We start from the raw sequence: 20,611 nt of genomic DNA on the forward strand, positions 1-20,611 counted from the left end.
GCAACCGTATGGATACGTCACCTTCCATAGCTTCATCCTCGTGAAGCACTGCAGTGGTTTTGAACATATTTTGTCACGCTGATTTGGGAAATAGCTCCAACAGCGCTGTCACGCAAAGAGAAACGGCCAGTGTTCATAGTTCTGGGAGTAAACATCTCCAGCGTGAATTGAAGGCTAATCATTAAGCAACAGAAGATAAGTACTCAAACGTCGCTTTGAATTATTGCATAGCGTAGGATGATATCATGATGAAATAATGCTTGGGGAATAAATTATTAGATAGATGTAGTGAAATTAACCTAGTAACCAAATACTGCTCAACCAACTCTTTCTTCCTTATAGTCGGTTACACTTTCCTTGACTTTTTTTTAGAGAGATCATCGTATCTCTCTCCTAAAACTCTGCTTAATTTTTTTCTTGCTTATTTAGACCCCCTCCAACATGTTGGGTGTGTTTTTTCTACACCTTTCCATTTATTGTCCTTAAAATTTTCATCTCAATTGTACGTAGTGTCCTTCTCTTCCTTTTATGTTCACATGTGGGGTATGTAGCTTGGAAGCTTTAACAGAGCAGTAATTCACTACAGGAATAATAAACTTCCCAATTCCAGAGCTTCCAGTGTGAGAAGTCGACTTGTTCCTCCAGAGACCAAATCTTACAATTCATGTAGTGGCTTTCTCAGACTTGAAGCTACCCTGACTCCTCCCCGCCTGTTCGCCCAGCGGTCGGTAAGCTTGCGGTAGTGCGCTTCGCTTTACCTGTCCTTTATCCTTGACTGCCGCACAACGGGATGTTCAGCTCTGTAGGTTTTCCTTCATCTGCATTTTCATTCTTGCACCACGCGTCCTGGTGATGGACAAGCAGTAGGAAGGTGACATTGACTTAGTACTTGCCAGTGTCGTTCCTGCTTATAGATTAAGACAGGAGTGTATTGATTTCCTCTCCATGACTAGAAGCTGCCTTCACAAAAATGTGGTCTTAAAAGCCTTTCGAATTGGCCAATTCATAATTTATTACTGTTCAGAAGAACTTACTATTTGCTAGTGGCAAGTGGAGTTCTGGAGCATTAGGGGTTTAATATATATTCCTTACAACAGCATTCCTTGCAAAGGAAATGATTTCTTAGCAATAAGGAATCTCAGTGCTATCACAGCTGAGCTGGGGCACAAAGGAGGAAGTTTATCTTTCTATTTATTGATAAGTACAATTGAGCATTAACTTGCTTAAGCTTCTATTTGTTAATCTTTACTAATTTTGAGCTTCTGTTGGTTGATGTTTCTATTCAGATACCAGAAGGAAGTACGATGGAGATTATAGTTGGAAAAAATTGTATTTGAAAACAAAATTCTAATTTACTGACATGAAAAATTCAGCATCCTTTTTTATAGCAGTACTGTCATTTTCGCAGTGCAAATTCAGCACAGACATGAAGCAGTGGTCTTAAAATGACGATAAGTGCAGTAGATGCATTCTGCTAAAAACTTTTCCTACAGCGCATGAAATCACAAATCGGAAAATGATGAATAGCCTGTCGCCGTGTAGGCTGCATCCTTTTGAAAATGTTATTCTTCTATGCAGCTGTTAAAATGAGTTGTCATAGCCAGGCAACTGCTTTGCTTCTTCTGGTAGGTTTGAAGTAATTTACAAATACTTCTTTGACATGTTTTCTGGTATTTTGCCTCAAAACAGCGGGACTGTTACCATTTCTTTTTGGAAACAGTCCAACAGGTCCATTAAAAAGAAATGCATATTTGATTCCTTTTAAAGGAACAGAATGTTCTCTCCAGTATCTGAAATATTTGTACTTATCCCTCTATTTTAAACAGGCTTCTTTCAGAGACAGAAAGCTTTAAAACTAAGCATAGTATTGTAGAAGTAATTAAAGATACCCATGCAGTAGGCCTGTTGCTGTTTTGTGCAGTGAGATGGCCTGAATTACCCAGTTTGTAGATCTGATGTAAACGTGTCCAGTTTTCCCTCTGTTAATCAGCAGCAGTGTTTTCCAGTATCGTCGTTTCTTCTGGCTGAAGCTGGAGTCTCCTCGCAAAATTAATAGCAGTTTGGATTTTGTTTTCAGCAGTTTCTCATAATTTTTTTTTTTTTTTAGTTCTTAGTATGCATGTGTTGCAGACTCTGAGGACTGATGCGACAGCTCAATTTGGGGCAATAGTTGTATATATTGCAAGCATTTTGCAAAGGGTAACATTGCATTTTACCCTCCCCCCTTTTTTTCCCCCTCTCCTTGTGCTCCAGTGCTCGGGCATCCTGATGGTCTCCACCAGACCACGCTCCAGTATCCCAGTGTATTTCTTGTAGTGGAGCGCCCAAGACTGGGGCCGGTACTCCAGATGCGGTCTCACAAGAGCCGGTTACGGCGCTGGCTGCAGTCTCGTAGGGTAACAGCAGCTTGCTGCCGTGCGTCCTGATGGCGTGGCCAGGGTTTGTTGCTAGGCCTAGACAGCAATAAGATCGGTAAATGTAAAATGCAGGGGTTGTTTGTTTGGGTTTTTTTTGGTTTTTTGTTTGTTTTTTTTTTTCCCCAAGCATGATTTATTATCTGAAGGAAAGTGTTATGATAAGCACTTTTTTCAGTCATCCTTTGTGTATCTGAGTGCTTTCAGTTTTAGGGCTTTAATTATTATCTAAGCCTGTTCTTTCTTAGAGGCAAGAGGAGAGACCTTCTCTTTATTGGGTCAATTCATATTTATTTTTAAGTAGAAGAGGGTGGTTACCTACTAGATTACTTTAAACTTCAGCCAGTGAGATAGTGTTGAGCTGCGAACCAGAGCTCTTTGTCTTTAGTTTCCTTAGCTGAGGAGCAGAAGTGCGTTCCCTGATGTCAGAAGACTAGCAAATGGACGAAATAGCTGTAAGTTTTGGTTCCTGATTTTCCCCAGGCACGACGTACGTCGGTCACTTGCAGCTGACTATGGCTTTTGCCGAACGGGTCCGGCTGTGTTCGTTCTGGTCTGCGGTAAACGAGCAGCAAATGGCGACTGCGGGCGACAGGCAGCCTGCGAAACCGCTTCGCAGGTTGGGGTCATCTGCAGCAGCTTCCCCAGGCTGGGGCTGTCTGAGCGCTGCCAACCACTAACCTCTCTGCTTGTGGCTAAAGGGGTTTGCTGGTATGAACAATTTAATACGTACGAGTGCTTTTTTTGGACTTTGTTGTTTTCAGCAGTTTTTAGAGAGCACTAAGGATCGTACGCTTCATCCCCAAGCTGCAAGCTTCCTTGAACAGAAGAGTGGCTCCTTTCAGGAATCTGCTTCTCTTTCTAAACCGCTTTTCAAGATATTTCATCTGTGGCTGTTAGTTGGTGGGCAGTTCTCCCACCTTTGTCTTTTCTTCAGAAGTTGCTGGTATGCAAAAGTTAGTCGTTTACTTAATCGATAATCTGTATGAGTAGGAGGGAGTGGTGATATGACTCTCTCTCGAGATATTTCGCTAAGCTGCTGTCTGCTGCAGAAGGGACTTCTGAATGTAGAAAAAGTAATGTGAGCTTAGAGATCCGGTCCTTATTCCTTTGGGTGAATTGCTAGCCTGCCTTTGCTAGTGTTTCTCTCTTGTACCATTTAAAGATCACAATCTATTGTCTCTCAGACTGGGAAGGATATGTCCCTAAGGAGGCGAGTACATGTCTTCATGATGGATTCATGTATCAACGCAAGATACTAGACCCTGCCTCAGTAAATCCAGAGCCGTTGCTTATAGCTGCAACAGATGAGTGTAATTTCAAACGTAAATTTATGTTCCTCAGAAAAGCTAACACAATCACGCTAGGCTTAATATTATTATTTCACAAGTAGCAGGCAGGAGCTGTTGTTCCTGATGCCTATTACGATGCATCTGCAGAAGACTGTCTCTTTGAGTGGAGGGGTGGTGTTAGCCACACCTTTGTGTCTATGCTTTCTCAACCTCCTTTGGAAAAGAGGATTTTTTTTTGCTGTCTGGAACTGTTATGGTGCAAAGAAATTTGCTGGGTAACGTGCCTTGCTCTCTGCCTGCCTTCTGGTAGTGCCATGCTTATGCTGGGAGGGAGTGAAACCTTTCTTAGGAGAGGAGAAGGAATGCATGGCAGTCTATGCCAGGTATATTTGATATAGTCCTCTTCCTTGCAGGTGTTTGGTCTATTTCCCATGGAAGAATTTTCAAGGAAACAGAAAAAAATAATCAAATATTTCCCCCCACTAAGGTTGAAATTACATTTGTGCAGTGTCTTCGCACAGCACTGTCAGACTTCTTATCAGAAATGTCACCGGCAGGAGGATCAGATCCCTTGCCTGTGGGGAATTAAGCAGCAGTCTTGATACCAGTGATAGTAATGATTTTGCCGATATTAGTAGTTCCACTCTAAGAGTCATCATCATAAAAACATTTATTCTTTCAGTGTGAAAAGTTCCTAGGGTGCTTAGCAGGCAGGCCATTCCTAGGTTTCCCTGGGCCTCCTTTATTTGCATCCGATGAGTTGTTCTGTAGGTCTTCAAGGCTGTGGCGTATGAGAGTCTTGACATATGTGGTTTGGTGTTTGTGATCCTTTGAAATGGTGGTAGAATCCAAATAAATCAAAGGATGCGTCAGAGTCAAGGGTAGGACAGCTGTCTGCAAACCCAACAGCAGGTCTGAGCAAAGTTTACTGATACCCCTCTGTCGAGTATGGAAGAAGTGGTACAGCAGAGAAAGAAGGAACTATAACCAAAACTTTTTGCTACTTTGCATAGTATTTCTATGGCAAAATAGTCATGTTTGCAAAGCCCCACTACGGAAAGGCATTACTTTGTGGCCCAGGATGGCCTCCCAGTGCTTTAGACAAGTGGATTTTATGGGTACTTCAGAAGTTTGAGTTGACTTTGTTGCCCTAGAGAAAATAATATAGGTTGTCTTCTTCATCCCAACCTTTTCGCTTTGTTAGTATTGAATTCTGTTCAGTGGCATTGCACTGGTGGTGTTAGAAACTCTTCAGCTGATGAAGCTGAACTCTTTGCTTTTTGGTTCTTACATGTTTTTTGCGTTCCTCAAGTTCACACACAATTTTTGATGCAATTATTAAGCCAGGCTTTAGGGATGACTATACTTCTAACCTGTTTTTTTTTTGTTGTGTTGGTTTGTTTTTTTTTTTTTTTTGCATCTATTCTACTTTTTAATATTATTTTCGAGTAAACAAACTGCTAAATGTTTACTATAAAGTGTATGAATGCAAACATCTTTTGGCATGTCTACGGACACTTCAGCTGTTTTGCCTTGTGTGTTGTAACTGATAAATGTTGAACATCATCGTACTAAATGGATTAGGGCCGTTTGAGTTTAAATTTGATAGAAAATACAAAAAAATAAATGAAATAAAAAAATACTAATGAATGAAAGTGGACTTCAAAGTTCTTTGTGAGCTAATAATTAAATGCCCTATTTGAAAAATCACTTAAACAGGGATCAAGTGAAGATATCTTTAAAGTTGTGTACACGATTGCAGAATTTGAATGCACACTTGAACTTTGAAAATCATAGTACTTTTATCTGAACTAGAGAATTTATTCAAGGCATACAATACCGAAAAAATATTTACTGTAATGTTACAGGAATCAACCTGCAGTTCTGTACACTTAAGCTCAGGTTATTAGAGTAAATGTAATCTGAAAGTCTCATGCTTATATGTAAGTATGTGTTTTGAGAAAAATTGTAAGAATTAGGCCAAATGCCTTTGAATTCAGTACTTGAATAGTAAAAATGCAGGATGCCTGCTGCTAAGTGATTGTCATCACTACTGTAGAGACTTTCATATTGTCCTGCAGTATCTATTAAATTCTTTTTGAGCCCTGCTAACTTCAAAGTTATTCTTCAGTGCAGTTTGTTGGAAGCAAAAGCCCTTTCAGATTCCGCATCAGGCCACGGAAGCCATAGCTGGCACTTTGTATAGCACCGTCCTTTTGTTCAGAAGTAAAAGAAACGTACAGCAGTTTTCCTCTTGAAGTGACATCAAACCCAACTGTCTTCAGGAAGTTAGGAGACGATTGCTGGCACGCTGCGGTGGCCGCAGCTTTGATTTCAAGGCTTCGTTGCACAATACGTTGGTTTCAGCTGTCCCCTGCCTTTTCGATCCGCTGCCCCATGCAACAGCTTGCCAGCTTTCATTTATGCCACTACAAGATGGTGTGCTGTAACGTGAAGTCAGTCGGTGATGTGATACAGATTAAAAATAATCTTCCAAAAAGAGGAACCTGAGACACTGGGCAACTGTTCCTCCCGTTCTCAAATCCTTTTCTGTAGAGTCTTACGATGATGTGCTTTTTGTATTAATCAACTAACTTGAAGTTGTAGGGAGAAGTGGTGCTGGCCTTACAGGTCAGGAGCATTTAGACGTCCATTATATAAATCACGTGAAATCTAAATTATGCAATTGCACATTCCTTTTAATACCTATATAAAATCAGCACTTGAATGCAGAGTGTCTGGGTAACCCTAGGCAAGGCTGAGTGAATATTTGAAGAAATGATTTGGGTGGTTTTTTTACATCTTGTGTTACTGAAGGCTTCTTTGTTTAGCTGAAATTGGTCCACAGCCTTTTTTGAGATAAGGTTTTCTCCAGGCTTTCAGTTGCTTGGATATCAGCAATTACAAAAACACGCTGGAATTGTGTATAAGCAAAAGATTGTGTTTCAGACAATTAATGAGTGATTAGGATTTCCTGAATAGTTATGATGGATTGATACAGTTTCATGAGTTGCCAAAGCTGGAATACGTTGCCATACATCTTTGGAGGAAAAAAATGGAGTTAAAACAGTACGGGATTCTTTCTTGGAATAGCTGACTGTAGTTTTAATGAATATTTCATCGTGGCGGCTACTTTTTCTGTATTTCTTTTGTGTGCAAATGCCTTCCATTTTGCAAAAGACAAATAATGGAGAGTTACCGCAATTTTAGTATTTCAGGCTCCTCAGTGTTTTTGAGTAACATTTTTATAACTTTTATGAAAAAAGTTTGTATAGAAACCTCTTTGAAATCTGGTTAAAGTTTTGCTGATCCTTGGGGAAGAGCAAAAACCGAGGAATGAGAATAAATTCTGATGTAGTTCTGTTGGCCAGCGAAAGCAAGCAGGGATATAGAGGAAGAAGTGCCAGAATCTGGTCTTAGAAAAATTAGAGAAAATACTTTTCTCCAAGCATGCCTATGTATTGAATGTTTGAAGCTTATAGCTTCTTTTGAATCTCCAATCCCAGTCTATTAGTATTTAATGCCAATGTATTTGTGGCTGTGGGCTTGTAGTTGTTTGGAGTTGCTTATATTTAAATTATTCTTTGATATGTGGTGTTTGTGTTTGTTGCTCAGACGCTTCTCTCAAGCTGGAAGTACGTGTCCGCTGCTTCTCTCCCTTCTGTTCCGTTGTATTGTTGTGCTCCAGGGTTAAAGGGCTGCGGATCTTTTCTAGATCTTAGGGGAAGAAAAAGGTAATAAGCACCAGTGCATGTGTTAAGTGGTAGTGGATATGAGAAAAAAAAAAATTGATCAGGTTTTGAAAAAATGGCTTAATGATCTGGATCTTTAGCTGGCTGCAGTGTCTGTATTTCTGATGCCCGTTAGTGTCCCATCCTTCATACGGCTTTTTAGACACCTTCGTCTCGAGGGTTGCGCCCGTCTTCTGGCCGGCACGTTGAGGTAGTTACATTTGGGTAGAGCTGGTTTCACATGGAACCAGCAGCAGAGATCTGAACCTAAATTCCCTCTGGGAATCTAGGAATAACCCTTGAACTATTTTAACTTTGCACCAGGCAGCCAAGTTGCAAATGTAGTTAAGATTAACTTAGGCTGATTTATTTTTGATGAATGGAAGTCACCCAATTATTAGCTTAGCCTGAAATTTGCTTCTGAGATGTTACTTACCCTACCTTTAACCTGAAATATTGTTAATGGCTTATTAATTGTGAAGGGGAGAGCAATGTGTTTTCTGCCTTGTTTACCCATGAACATAATGCAGAGAAAATATAGCACTGTACAGCGTGAGGTGTAATTTGAATTTTGCCTTGCCCCTGACTCGGAGTGTCCACACAGTGCAAAGACTTTTGGAAATGATGCTCCATTTGAACTGCTTGGCTTGTAGGAGGTGTGTGCAAGAGAAACTGAGGGCTAATGTAGAAACGCCGTGTTGCAGGGATGCATCAGTTATAGCTCTAAAATGTCTTGGCTGCTTATGGAGTCCTTGAAGTCAGCTGCTGTTTGTGTGCTTAAATTCCTCAGTGAAAGCGGTGCTGATGGATGTACTAATTTGAGCAGTCAGCAGTGAAATGCAACTTTCTAAATAGTTTGTTTTCCTTTTGCCAGTCCTATAAGTGAATAGATGAATGAATGTGAAGAGGTTTCTTCGCATCTGCTCTGGAAGGAAGAAAAGTTACTATAATCTTGAGCCAGTATTTTCTCCTCAAGTTTTCATTTGTGATGGCTTTTTTAATATGGGAAATAAAGCTAAAGGGGCTCTTTACTAGGTATTGAGACGGTTTCTAAGGTAGTAAATACTACTTAATGTTTCCATTATACAAAAAAAAAACCCCAGCCTGACATATCTAATCCTCCTAACTGCCTAACAAAATCCAGTTATTCAGGGTAGCTTTTGGTGTAGTTGTAGGTGCAAATGGTCTGAACAAATATGCAGTGTGGGACAAGTGTCTGTGATGCAGTGGAAGCTCTGAAAACTTGTTGCATTTACTTCAGTAGGTTCAATAAGTTCACTGTATAGGTAACACAATTTGAAGTCTCCCTTGAGTCTTAAATGTACAGAGAAAAAACTGCTTTACTTCGTGGTGCATTAAGATTAGAAGTGCCAATAGGTTCTACCTAAATAGGTTTATTTGGAAAATTAATTAGATGAACCATTAGCAATATTGTTAGTGCAAAAACAATAATAGTAATTGTAGCTGAGAACTTGAGGTAACTTCTCTTAATTAAAACAGATAAAAAGAAAACCAGTACCTTGCTCCTAGTGTCTGTGTACCTTTACACAGGCAGTGTGTCATAGCCATGTTTCTGATGATTCCGATGTAAACATTTTACTATTAAAATTAGTATTTGCAGGCGGAAAGGATTTCTCTTTTGGCGTATTTGTACTCTAGAGTAGTGAAAGTTAATTCAGGAATGTTTTAGGAAAGTGCTTGCAACCATTTGCAGTGATATCAGTGATAAGCCTAATGACTGCTTTAATGTACTGTTTAAGTATTGAGATTTTTCTGCTCTGGGCAAGGATGTGGATTGCTAATGTACTGCACAGATACAGTACCTGCCAAGAACGGCTGAGTGCCCATACAGTTAAAGGCATGAACTGAGACAGCTGAAAAACAAGCAACACTTGTAAGCTGAAGGTATAATTAAACCTCCTGTTAGGCTGGGAAAGGGCTGCAGAGTCCAGCTGCTTAGAAAATAAAGCCAGTTTTACTCTGAAGTAAAACATGATCAGTAAGCCTCAGGTGGAGCTTTGCAGCAAGACTTGCTGGCTGCCCCTTACTGCTGGGTGCTCTTTCACAACCTAAGGGTTTTAATTTTATTTATTTATTCATTCATTTATTTATTTAAATTTTTTTTCAACTACCAGCTTGAGCTGAGCAAGGAGGCATTGTGAAAAACCTTACAGCGAGGCTTAACGTAGCCCCCAAACCTTGCCTATCTGAATTTAAAACTGCATTTGCCATTTTTTTAGTAAGCTGATTCTGCATAAAACTAGTCCTTTTTGTTTTGAGGGGCAAGTGTAGAGAAAGTGGTTAAAATATATCTATATAGATATGTGGGGCTCAACATTTATATTCAGCAAAATAGTTTGCATGATGTGCAAGTTTTGCAAGGCTTCATGGTTCGGTACTCGGAATGGTGCAGGGATGAGTCATCAAATCGCTACAATTACACAATTCAGTACTCATCGTCCTTGTAAATACAACATATTAATATAGGATGGATACAGGCAGGTTTTGACTCCTGACTCTCTACGCCAGCACTCAGAAAATTAAATGAGAGTCAGGGTGTGTTTGAAACAGTTACTCAAGGAATATGTTAGACGTAATCCCGCAGTACCTGTCGAGGTAAGCCCACCCCTAAGAAGTAATAAACTATTACATATTTACAAAAAAAAACCCAAACCATGGATGACTTCAGTTGGCTGATGAATCAAAAGCATCCTTCTCATGTAACTTTAGAAACTATACCTGCTGCTTACAAAGCTGGATGTCTCTTGGGATTTTTTTTTCTAGTGATGTCTGTTTGCTGAGTGGAAATACAAGCATGCGTGAAAATAGCTGGTAACTTGGATAAAAGTAGCACTTTTTTTTTTCTTCTTTCTTTTTACATCCTAAATTGACGCAAGTTTAACCAGTGAAAAAAAATTTTTTTTATACATACTCTTCTTTATGAGAATCTGTATTGCACTATTTCTGAAGTTCTAAAAGCCAGCAGGGCGATTTTGCTGTTACGGTACTTCATCGGTAGTTGTGCTTTGCAGGTTGGAGTATGAACTACCAAACTAACTGCTCCGCTGGGTAGTTCCAGACTGCACTTTGTGCATACGACTGCCTATTAAAAGGATGTGCCATCACCAAAAGCCCTGCGATGAAGTCGGAGCCCTTGCTTAGTCTTTTGTGGAATTGGATCAGAATAGGAATTCTGAACTGCTGGTCATTTTTGTATAATTTCATTTTAAAACCAAGTTATGTAGTTTAGTCCTCTGTGAACACAGCCCACACTGATCTGAATTTTGAGATTAACTTCATGTTAAGTCAGACATACTGAATATTAACAGAGATGCAGTTACATGTTTACAGAAGATCAGCAAATTAATTTTGTAATGAGGTTATGATGAAGACTGATACTTCAGAAACAAAGTTAAAATTAATTGCCAGTCATCAAAGCATGAGTGCTTAAGCAAGTTAACCTGTTTAGTACCTGCTTGCATTCTTTTGAACCTGCAAAAATAACTGTTCTGGAACATTTAGGTGAAGAATGACTTGAGATTTTCTTTTTCTGAGCAGAGAGACAGGAGCAGGCAACTTGGTTTTTGGGGATTTACTGGTCTGGACAAAGCTTCCTTAAAAGTAGGCCCTTGAGAGGTGTCAAACTGGGTATGTAAAAGCATTAGGGATCTTTTAAAAACATCCCATCTACAACTTGTGGCCAAACTACAGTGTTTGTTTTTAGGGACTTTAAACACAAACTGGATAACTGTCTGCTGGCACTGAATTTACCCTATCTTCCTCTAAACTTCTCGGTGGTTACTCAGAGACCAAATAAAAATGACGTCTTATTTTCAGTGTGAGGGTTTTTTTCTAATTTTGCCTTCAGCTGTTGGATCTTTGTAGACTCTTTTAGTATTTCAAGTATATTTTTGTTTGAACTTCCAGCAATAACTACACTAAAATAAAACCTGGTAACTGGGAGAATAGCTAGCTAGGTAAGAAATGAAGCGTATTGAGCTTAATTTGTGCAGATCCCTAGTGCTTACATAAATAGTTTAATTTAAGCTGAAACAAGCAGTTACTAATACAGATGTCAAATATAGACATGTCCATGGTCAGCAGAGTTAACATTCAAGCGAGAAGCATAGAATATCTCAGGTTGGAAGGGATCCGTAAGGATCATCGAGTTCAAGTCCCTGCTCTTCTCAGGACTACCTAAAACTAAATCAAGTTTAACTTGATGAATCTTAAAGCTTTGTTTTCAAAGTGCTTTATAGTGACTGTGGACAGTGGATTGAGTTTATCTACCATCAAATATTTTCAGAAACTCCTTATTTGTAAAATCATTTGGCCGTGGGCTCTATTTTCTACTTTTCTCAAGGTTTGTTCCCCCCCCCCCCCCGGTATGATCATCTCACTAAATGTATTTTTAAAAAAAAAAAAAAGTGTACTTTATCTTGTTACATAATTAATGGAGAAATATTGTAAGGAACCGATTTCTGTAGGCAACATGAGTGAGGTTAAACCCATAGCTGGAGGTATGTTGTTGCTGGTACTGTCGTCTTTGTGAAGACAAATATCTTTATTGCCCAGATTTGAATAACTGTCCATACCTTTTTATGCTTACTCCCTTGGTAGGGGAATCTTTTATGTCGTTCCTCTGTGTATAGCCCATGGCTATGCTTCTGAAGAAGTTTTCTGGAAGTCATGAATCTTTGCAGCGGTTAGGGTAAGCACGCTCTGCCAGTGACCGCCTATTTCTGACCTGGCATTTGGAAGCGCTGTAGTATTTTTGTGTTTCTTTGCAGACTGGTACATACAGATTTTGAGGGATGTGATAAGTAAGGGATTTGGTCCTTGCTGTGAGAAGAGTTGATTCACATCTTGTGCAATTTAAGTTAGTGGATCTCCAGCTTTGTTTCGCGTTTGTGCTGCGGTTTATTTTTATTAAGAGTCTCTCAGTAGTTAAAAGAAGAAAATCCCCTCCTATCCCCGATCAAGTATCAAGATGTTGTTAATAAACACTGTTTAACAGGTTCCTGGATTAGAAAATGGTGACCATTACATCCTAAGGAGAGGCTTGCATTCATTTTGAAATGCTTTAAACCATTCAGGGTTTTCTGGCTATATTAAAAGCAGGAAGCCATGAGGGACACATGCTCATCACTTTTGGATGATAAGGACGGTTACCCAGCTTTCTTCCTTATTGATGTGGTCCAGCTGTCACATAGGATGGTGGATTCCTCTCCTCCTCTGGGTGAATGTGTAATTAATACCTTCAGCAGTCCTTGTGCTGGCAGAGCTGGTTTCAGAAGGCAATCTGACTACACAGAGCTCGAGCTTAATCTGCTGTGTTTGACTTCAAGCTATCCAAGTATGTATTAGTTATTTTTTTACTGTTTCTTCAACTTCTCTGAAGTCAGATGTAGATGTGGTTTGCTAAAGGAGATCAGAGCCTGTTTAGCTGAACTGTTTTGATTAGTTTTGCTTGTTTTGTAATTTTAACTGAAATTTCCTGGTGTCTTTTCCAGTGAGTGGGAATTTCCTCAAAAATGAGATTTTTAAAGACTTAGCTTGATCGTTAACTCGGATCAGAATTACTGGTGTAGTCTCACGGGTAGTGGGTAATAGAGGTTCTTGTTCTCTGTCGCTCTCCCTTTCATTATAGCCGAAAAGATAATGATTGAAGACTGCTATTCTTTTTTTCAAGATAACACAGCTATTGTCTAGTTTTGTCCATCCATCCTTTGAAGCCTGTGAATCCGTTCTTTGGTAGGGAAAAGTTTCTCATTGAAGAAACATAGCAATGTTGTCTGCCTTGCTAGGTACTACTGCTGCTACTTGAGTGTCTTGTCCCAGTTCCCAGGATTACTGCTATCACTTCTATAATTGCTCTCTCGATACTGGAACTAAAACTGGGTTAAAGAACAAAGCTGCACCATGCCGTTTCTCTTCAATTAAGTGACTAAAGGCACTCCCAAGTCCTGGAGCATGGTGCAAACCTAAGCGTTACCTGCCTGTAGCTAACACAAATCTGGTAGAAATCCAGTTAGCCTGTACAGGTTTGACAGATTTCTGTTAGAAAAGATGCAGCTTTTTTTTTTGTATATCTCATGAGTGAGATGAGCCTTGCAGGCTGAGTGCCATTCATCAACAGAAAAACTTAGGTGCTTTTGCACCTGATGTCATACAGTCACACATATGTGGAACTATTACGCTTGAGATGCCAGTTTTAGTTGCTACCAGGCATCTAAGGGTCTTAATAGAAACTGTTATTTATGACGTTTTATACTACCTGCAAAATTTTTTGCCTTTGGGGATCATTCATGGTTATTTTTATTTTGGAAGCTTTTCATAATCTGGAGAGGAAATGAGCTTTATGTAATTATGCTGCTTGTCAGTACCTCTTTCTCCCCAAGTAACTTTTGAACCTATTTGCCCTGTTCATCTGCATCTCATAGAAATCCCAAAGACTTGAAGTATTGTGGAGTAGGAAGACTAAGGAAAGCTTGAAGTTACTGCAGAATGAGGTGAGGAATATGGGATGCAAATCTTCAGGAAACAAACTTTTAAAATTCTACAGCTTGTAGAGCAATTTGTAAATTTTACTGCCGTTGCTGGTTTTACCAGTAGTGAAAATAAAGACAGAGGCTTTCTTCAGTGTAACTTTATTCAGTTGAGTTATAACAACTATAAGGCGACGGAAGACATCTATGCTTAGACCCATTGTTATCACTTTGCTGTTGCTGCCATTCCCAGTAGGGGATGGAGAGTGCTTATTCCAGGCTGACTAATTAAGGAATGACAGCTGGTTAGAAATATTGTTCTACTTTTGCAAGAGCTGTGAGCAACTTAACAAGAATTTCTGGAAAAAATGAACTTATAAACAGGATTAATTGACAATATTTAGAAGCTACGCTTCCGCTGTGAGAAGCTGCTAGGCTCTTGTGGTTGCGGGGGTAAAAAAATCAAGCCTGTTCAGAGTCTGCAAGTGCAGCTCAGTTGTATTGCAGGGACTCATGGCCTTGCCAGAGTAACTGAATGAGAGGTCATCGTTTGCACCGGGTCTTGATGCTGTTCAGCAGCAGAGCTGCAGGGAAACAGAGTGGAGTCTGTGTTAAATCCACTTTAAAGCTGCTTGGGAAAAGTGCAGAGGCGGCCAGCATGGTAGCTTTATGTAGAGGGTGGGTGGGGTGAACAACAAGGTACAGGTTGAGAGGAGGGAACAGCGTGATGAAGGGAAGAGTTGAACTTGTAGATGCCTATCTTCCTTCTTGCACAAGAGCTGGAGGCCCTCCTGAGCAAGGGGTAGTGACACCAGCTGTTAGGAGTTTTGAAATCCTTCTTTTGCCAAGTGCTGTGGATGTACAGGACAGATGAGAGTTGTCTAATTGCTTCTTCTAGACAACAGGACAGGATCCACCCAGTTATCTTTTAGTCTTCAGTTAGTAAGCTTAAGTGCTTTAGAGACACATTAGAGTCTGTGTACAATGTGTAAAAATCCATTGAGTTAGGATGCATGTGATCTGGGGAATAACCCCCAAAATTAAGTGTTTAAGACGGAAGTAGAGAGAATTTATTAGGAAGAGAAGATACAATAGGGAAAACAAGCTATATATTTGGAAGTAGAAAGAACCCTCAAGCTCTAAAATACAGTAAGAAAATGTGGAGTGAGTTTAAGAGGGGAAGAGAGAGAAAAAACAATAAACACTGTAGTAGATACCATTAAATTAACACCACTACCTACTTCCCAATTAAATAGATAAATACAGTGTTAAATTTCCAGCCTAAAAAATCAGTCCATGTAGTCTGCCCTTAGATTCATGGCCCAGATGTTGAGAGGTCATGGAGATATCTTTCAGCAGCAGTACTGCATGTGCCAGGTTGCCCATTTGTGGATCTAAGACGCTGCCCTCTTAGCCGAGGCTGTGCTCTGATGCGCTGAAGGAAAAGGGGCAAGTGGAAAGGGGCAGGAGAAATGCAGTTGTCCTACTTCTCCCTTGTGTCTGTGCACATGCCAAGGAAGCAGCATCTCCTTCAAGTGTGTTGCCCGGTTTTTTTCACCTAGGCAGCAGCAGGGGCACAGTAGAATTGAGTTAGGTGCACACCGAAGACAAAAACTTGCTCTGCAATCAATAGCCTAGTGTGGAAGTCTGATCGTTTTGGTGCAGTTTGTGTTCCTGCACACTTTGCGTTACAGTGCTGGTCTGCTATAGTTTTATTATATGTTCCTAGAATGAAAAGACTTAACATTTAGGAGACAGGTCTTAGCTTGCATCCCAGGGAGTTAGCAATGATCTCTGAGACATTTCCCAATAAAGAAGCAAAAGAAAGCAATGGCAGTGTCTTGCTGTGACCTACGAAAGGAAAGTTAGGTTGGGGCTAAACTGATGTAATGTGGGATTTCTGCTGAATATTCTGACCCAAGCCATCCAGGTTTGATATTCTCAGTGAGAGTTCCTGTTCCTTGCTCTTAGCTCACAGGATCAATGCATGTATTTATCCTTCAACCACAAAAGGGGACGAGATGTTCCTTACTCGTTTAAGCACATAGTAATTGAAAACACTGTTAACAACATATAATCACTGTAATGAGCGTTTCTACACATTCAAATTTAAAATAAAATAAAAAAGCCCTGCGTAATTCCCTGGAGCAATGTTTGCTGGTGTGGGCCAGCTGGGTACCAGTACATCTACGGCTGATTTGTGCTCCCTCTTGTGGCACCGTGCCGGTGGGAGAGCATCGTTCGCACATGGTGGGCACATCAGTGGTAGCGCTGGTTATGAACAGTGTGTAGTTGTGAATAACTGGAATGGCCCTCCAGAGACTATAATTTTGAAAATGTGGAAAAGGTGGTTTACTTTTCCAGTGTCACCATTCTGTGTATGTCTAGAAACACTAAAATATATGGATCTGTGGAGTAATGAAAAACCTTTACTGCCTTTGTCCATTTTTACATTCCTCACTAGCCATCTCCTGGGCTTGTATTTGTCGTTGTTACGTGTGCCATAACCAGATAGATTTGAGTTTTCCCATCACCCAATGGACATAGTTTTCATAATGTAATCTTTCATCTGTGCCTTGCATGTTTTTTCATACCTAACTGCAAGGCAGCAAAGGGTTCAAGGTAAACTTCAGACAAAGCACCGTAGTCAGCGGGTGGAGGAAGGCTCGCCTATAGGCACTGTTAATTTTTCAAGTTTTCTGTTTTTGGTGCAGTACATCCCTTATGCAAGAAAGAGGAGGAGATGAAGCGGTGAATGCTTTTGAGGTGGAATTGTGTTTGGAATGGGGGTTGGATGAAGTTGCTAAGGGGTTAATCCATAATCTGTGATGGCAAGAGTAAAGGAGTTGGGTGACTTATTCCATCATGTGTTTTACTTGAGTGCGTTGTTCCTCTTTCTGCTGAGACAGCTGATAGAGGGGAAGAAGGCTGAAATAAATACAGACAATGTTTTAAGACATTCAGTTTTTCATGATGGCCCTCTGCCAGTTAGCCAGTGTCTCCTGGGCATGAATAATGGGGAAGCTAAATGAGGAGTAATTGCCTAGGTGTGGGGTACCAATGAGTAGGTAGAAATAAATGGTAGTTGTGGTATAGACAGTAAAAGGGAGCAGATAATTAAAAAACAAAAAGGGAAGAAATGAGTGAAAGATTTTGAAAAACTAAGGTAAGCTCGAGAAGAAACATTTGCAGCTGAATGTTTATAGAAATTCTTACGTCTCGTTCTTGAACAGAAGGGAAGAAAACAGTAGGGAGGAGCAGTTAAGATGTGGGGAGAACACTGTAATTAAGTCAGGGTGAAGAAAGGTGGTGATTGCCAAGGGTTATAGGATGCAGACTGTGGCAGTGAATTACAGCAACGTTCTGCAGAGAACAGTCCCTCCTCCTTGTGGTAAGCTAGAGCTGAAAAAAAAATCATATTCTGTTGCATGTAAGAGCGTATAGTGATTCCCCCTTCCCCCCCCCCCCCCCCCCCCCCAACTAGACGTATGCAATTTAACTTTGGCAGAAAGTGCTAGTTGATTACTTTGACAGGTTTAATTACTTTGGCTTGAGTAGGATGAAAGTGAATTTATTTCCCAGTGAGAAAAGTCTTGAAAGGCTGCATGAAAACCTGTCAAAGGAAATTGAAGAGGGGTTGGGGAGTTATCTTTACAGTAAATGGAATTGATAAATATGTCAGTTTGAAAAGGGAATTTATTTATAATACCCAGGTTTTGTGGCCAGAAATCTTTGATAATTCTGTTCACTGGGAAAATAAATTTTATCTGTTCAATTGATTTGCTTTTTCATAATGCTTGTAGAGCAAGGAATTGCCATAGAATGAAAAATTGAAGTCATTATTTTTTTTTTTTTTCCTAGAACACGTCAGTAATGGAGGATCAGAATGAAGATGAGTCTCCAAAGAAAAATACCCTATGGCAGGTAGGACTAACATTCGTGTAGAGAGTTGGAATGTTTTTATATGTTCCTGCTTTTGAGAAACTTCAAAATATTGCATCTGCATAATCATCCTTGTATGTAGTTGACTGTATCATCCTAAAATTAGCTCAGCCTTCAAGTGAAGGATGACGCCGATGAATAATACTTGAGAAATCGCTAGATCATCTCAGATTTTGTAGTTTGTGTTGACCTTGAAAGGACAATTCTGCATCAAAGGATATTTGGGAATACAGTTCAATCTTTCTAAGCACATGACTGTCATTTAAAAGGAAAAATTGAATACATGTACATGGCGAGGAGTTGCAACCAATTTGCTTTGAAGAAGTTTGGGAATATTTCAGAGAGCTGACAGTTGTTCCCCAGCAGCCCTTTTGGTCTCCTGAAGGGCTCAGAAGAGCCTGGCATCAATCTTTGGTTCTGTTTACTAATTAGCAGTAAGTCTTGGGGTGGTGTCCTTGTAGCACCCTTATTTGGAGCTAAAGCATCCAGGATTTTAATGATGTTTTTATGTGGATGTCCCAAACACTGACAAGCCCCTGACATCACATAATTCTGCGTTTTCATTCTATGGACAAGCAGTTCAATGCCGACATGAGGGTCTTGAATTTTTGTGTTAATTAGAGTATTAATACCCAACTGTAGTATATATCTAAATGTGTATTATTTTAACTGCTGGAACCTGTGTAAATCATTTGTGTGGGCAGGCTGCAGTGTGCAGTAGAGGCAAACTGCAATATGCAGCAGAAACCACTGGTTTAGTCTGGAAAAGTTTGTTCTAAGAAGAATTAAGTTTCTTGCTGTCTAAATGGTAAGAGGTGTAAGGGTATTGAAGTCTTTCAGTGTAAGAAGTAACTTCTAATTATGAGCAAGGTCCTTTAATTCATCTTTATCTATAAAAGATGAAATTTGTATGGTGTAACTCATGGCTTTAAGAATGTATTTTAAAATTTAATTCTGTTGATTATTTCTTTGCATCTTCTCATATTTTCTTCCTAGAGAGAGTTCTTGTAAAGCTGTTCCTATTCTTGTTTGTATTTAAATACTCATACTCCTTTTCTAAAAACAGATAAGTAATGGAACTTCATCTGTGATTGTCTCAAGAAAAAGACCATCAGAAGGAAACTACGAAAAGGAAAAAGACTTGTGTATTAAATATTTTGACCAGTGGTCTGAATCAGATCAAGTTGAATTTGTGGAACACCTTATTTCACGAATGTGTCACTATCAGCATGGACATATTAACTCTTACTTGAAGCCCATGTTACAACGGGACTTCATCACTGCGTTACCAGGTAAATTAATATTTATTTTACGAGAGGTGCATTTATAAATACTGTTTTTGTTTAATACTTGGAGTGTGTGCGAACTTTTCGGAACATCCTCCAGATTGATTGTCTCGTATAAATAAAGTGATGCTTCCTAGTCAAAAGAAGTGCAGGAGGGCAGCTGAAGTCATTCACTTCTGTGATTAATTGAATTGGCCACTGGATGCCAGTGTTGTTCCATGTAAAAGTAGCTGTGAGTAGCATATCCTGAAGAATAGTTTGTGCTTAAACTGGAACTGAGTTCTCGTAGAAGTTGTATCTGTGCAAGCTCTAGTCTAAATTCCTTTTTCATACAAACCCTATAAGTATAGAAAATACTATAGAGCTTTTCTCATTTGTGAAGTCTTATTACATTTTAGTTTTGTTCTAAGATTCCCGAATCTTAAATAAAAAGCTGCCTGCTTAGATGAGTGAATCTAGTTTGTCTAGTCTTGTTGCTGACTCGAGCAAAAGCACTTGTGGATTTTTGAGTAGTCCAGCCGTGATTCCTTCCATCAGTTGCTCTGAACCTCTTCTGCCACCAATCAGTGTAAACCTGTATCAATAGTTCAAATATGAAATCTGTTCTTAGCTTGCTATATGCATTTCTTCAAAAAAAATATGGAGCAGTAATAACTAGGTATGTAAAATCTTTAGCTTTCAATCTTTTGGTAAGTTGTATATGTTTTTCCACTAATTTCTGGAAGGAATTGTATCCCTACATTTTTGCTGCTGGGCCGGATGATTAATTTGATTCTTTGAAAGGTAAATGTGTGGACATCGTTTCCAGAGTGGGAAATAAGCGTGAAATAAGTGGTCAAAATGTTCTGTTTGCCACTGGCGGTATAATAGCACAGATTCACACCTGTGGTGAGTAGTCTGTGGAAGTTATCCCAAGAAGTCCAAGACACGACAGTGAGTGCTGAGGGCGGATGAGGAGACAATACAAATTGTAAAGGGAATTGGAAACTGGTAATTTTCTGAGTACAGGGACCACTGAAGTAAAGTTCCTTTAAGGGTTGGTCATTTTACAAGCTCTGAAGCTTTTGTAGACGTTGGTGTGCTTAGGTGGTCTCGTGTGTATGGGCTTTCCTCGTATCTGTGACAGAATGCTGCTTGCTGTTATGGGTTTCTGTTCTCTGTAGAGCTGCTATATTTTCACAAAACCTGGAGGAATTCAACTTTTGGAGGTGATGGGGGGATTTTGGCTCATTTGTCAAGCATGGTTGAAATGAACTTCTTAGTAGTTGGGAGGGGAATGAAGAACATGGGGTAGGACATGTGATAAGGAATCTCGTATGTGCTCTATTTTCTTAAACAGGCTTAAAAGTGTGAAAGAGGGCTATGAAAGGGAGGGAGTGTCCTTTTCCCCCCACACCTCAGTTTCACGGAAGTTATTTTATAGAAAACAGCTTGTCTGGCCACACACACAAAAATGTG

The 20,611-nt window shown here is 39.8% G+C and overlaps 1 protein-coding gene across 10 annotated transcripts in view; it reads left to right on the forward strand.

Annotated features, from left to right (window-relative positions):
• Positions 1–20,611, forward strand: part of FBXW11 (F-box and WD repeat domain containing 11) — a 77,226-nt gene that overhangs the window by 20,362 nt on the left and 36,253 nt on the right. For 9 of the 10 annotated variants that reach the window (XR_015705266.1, XR_015705267.1, XM_087760004.1 and 6 more), the window contains 2 exons: positions 17,787–17,849; positions 18,934–19,159. Coding sequence is in view for 8 of the 10 variants with exons in the window: in XM_087760004.1 (XP_087616130.1) it covers positions 17,787–17,849; positions 18,934–19,159 (289 nt within the window). In the remaining 2 variants the exon portion in view is untranslated. Of the gene's footprint in view, positions 1–688; positions 729–17,786; positions 17,850–18,933; positions 19,160–20,611 lie in introns of those variants that run through there. The other variant, XM_087760007.1, reaches the window with a different exon arrangement.

The sequence above is a fragment of the Nipponia nippon genome, unplaced genomic scaffold (genome assembly GCF_047370975.1).
Source record: "Nipponia nippon isolate SJK-2023a ecotype South Korea unplaced genomic scaffold, ASM4737097v1 scaffold_21, whole genome shotgun sequence".
Taxonomy (NCBI): domain Eukaryota; kingdom Metazoa; phylum Chordata; class Aves; order Pelecaniformes; family Threskiornithidae; genus Nipponia; species Nipponia nippon.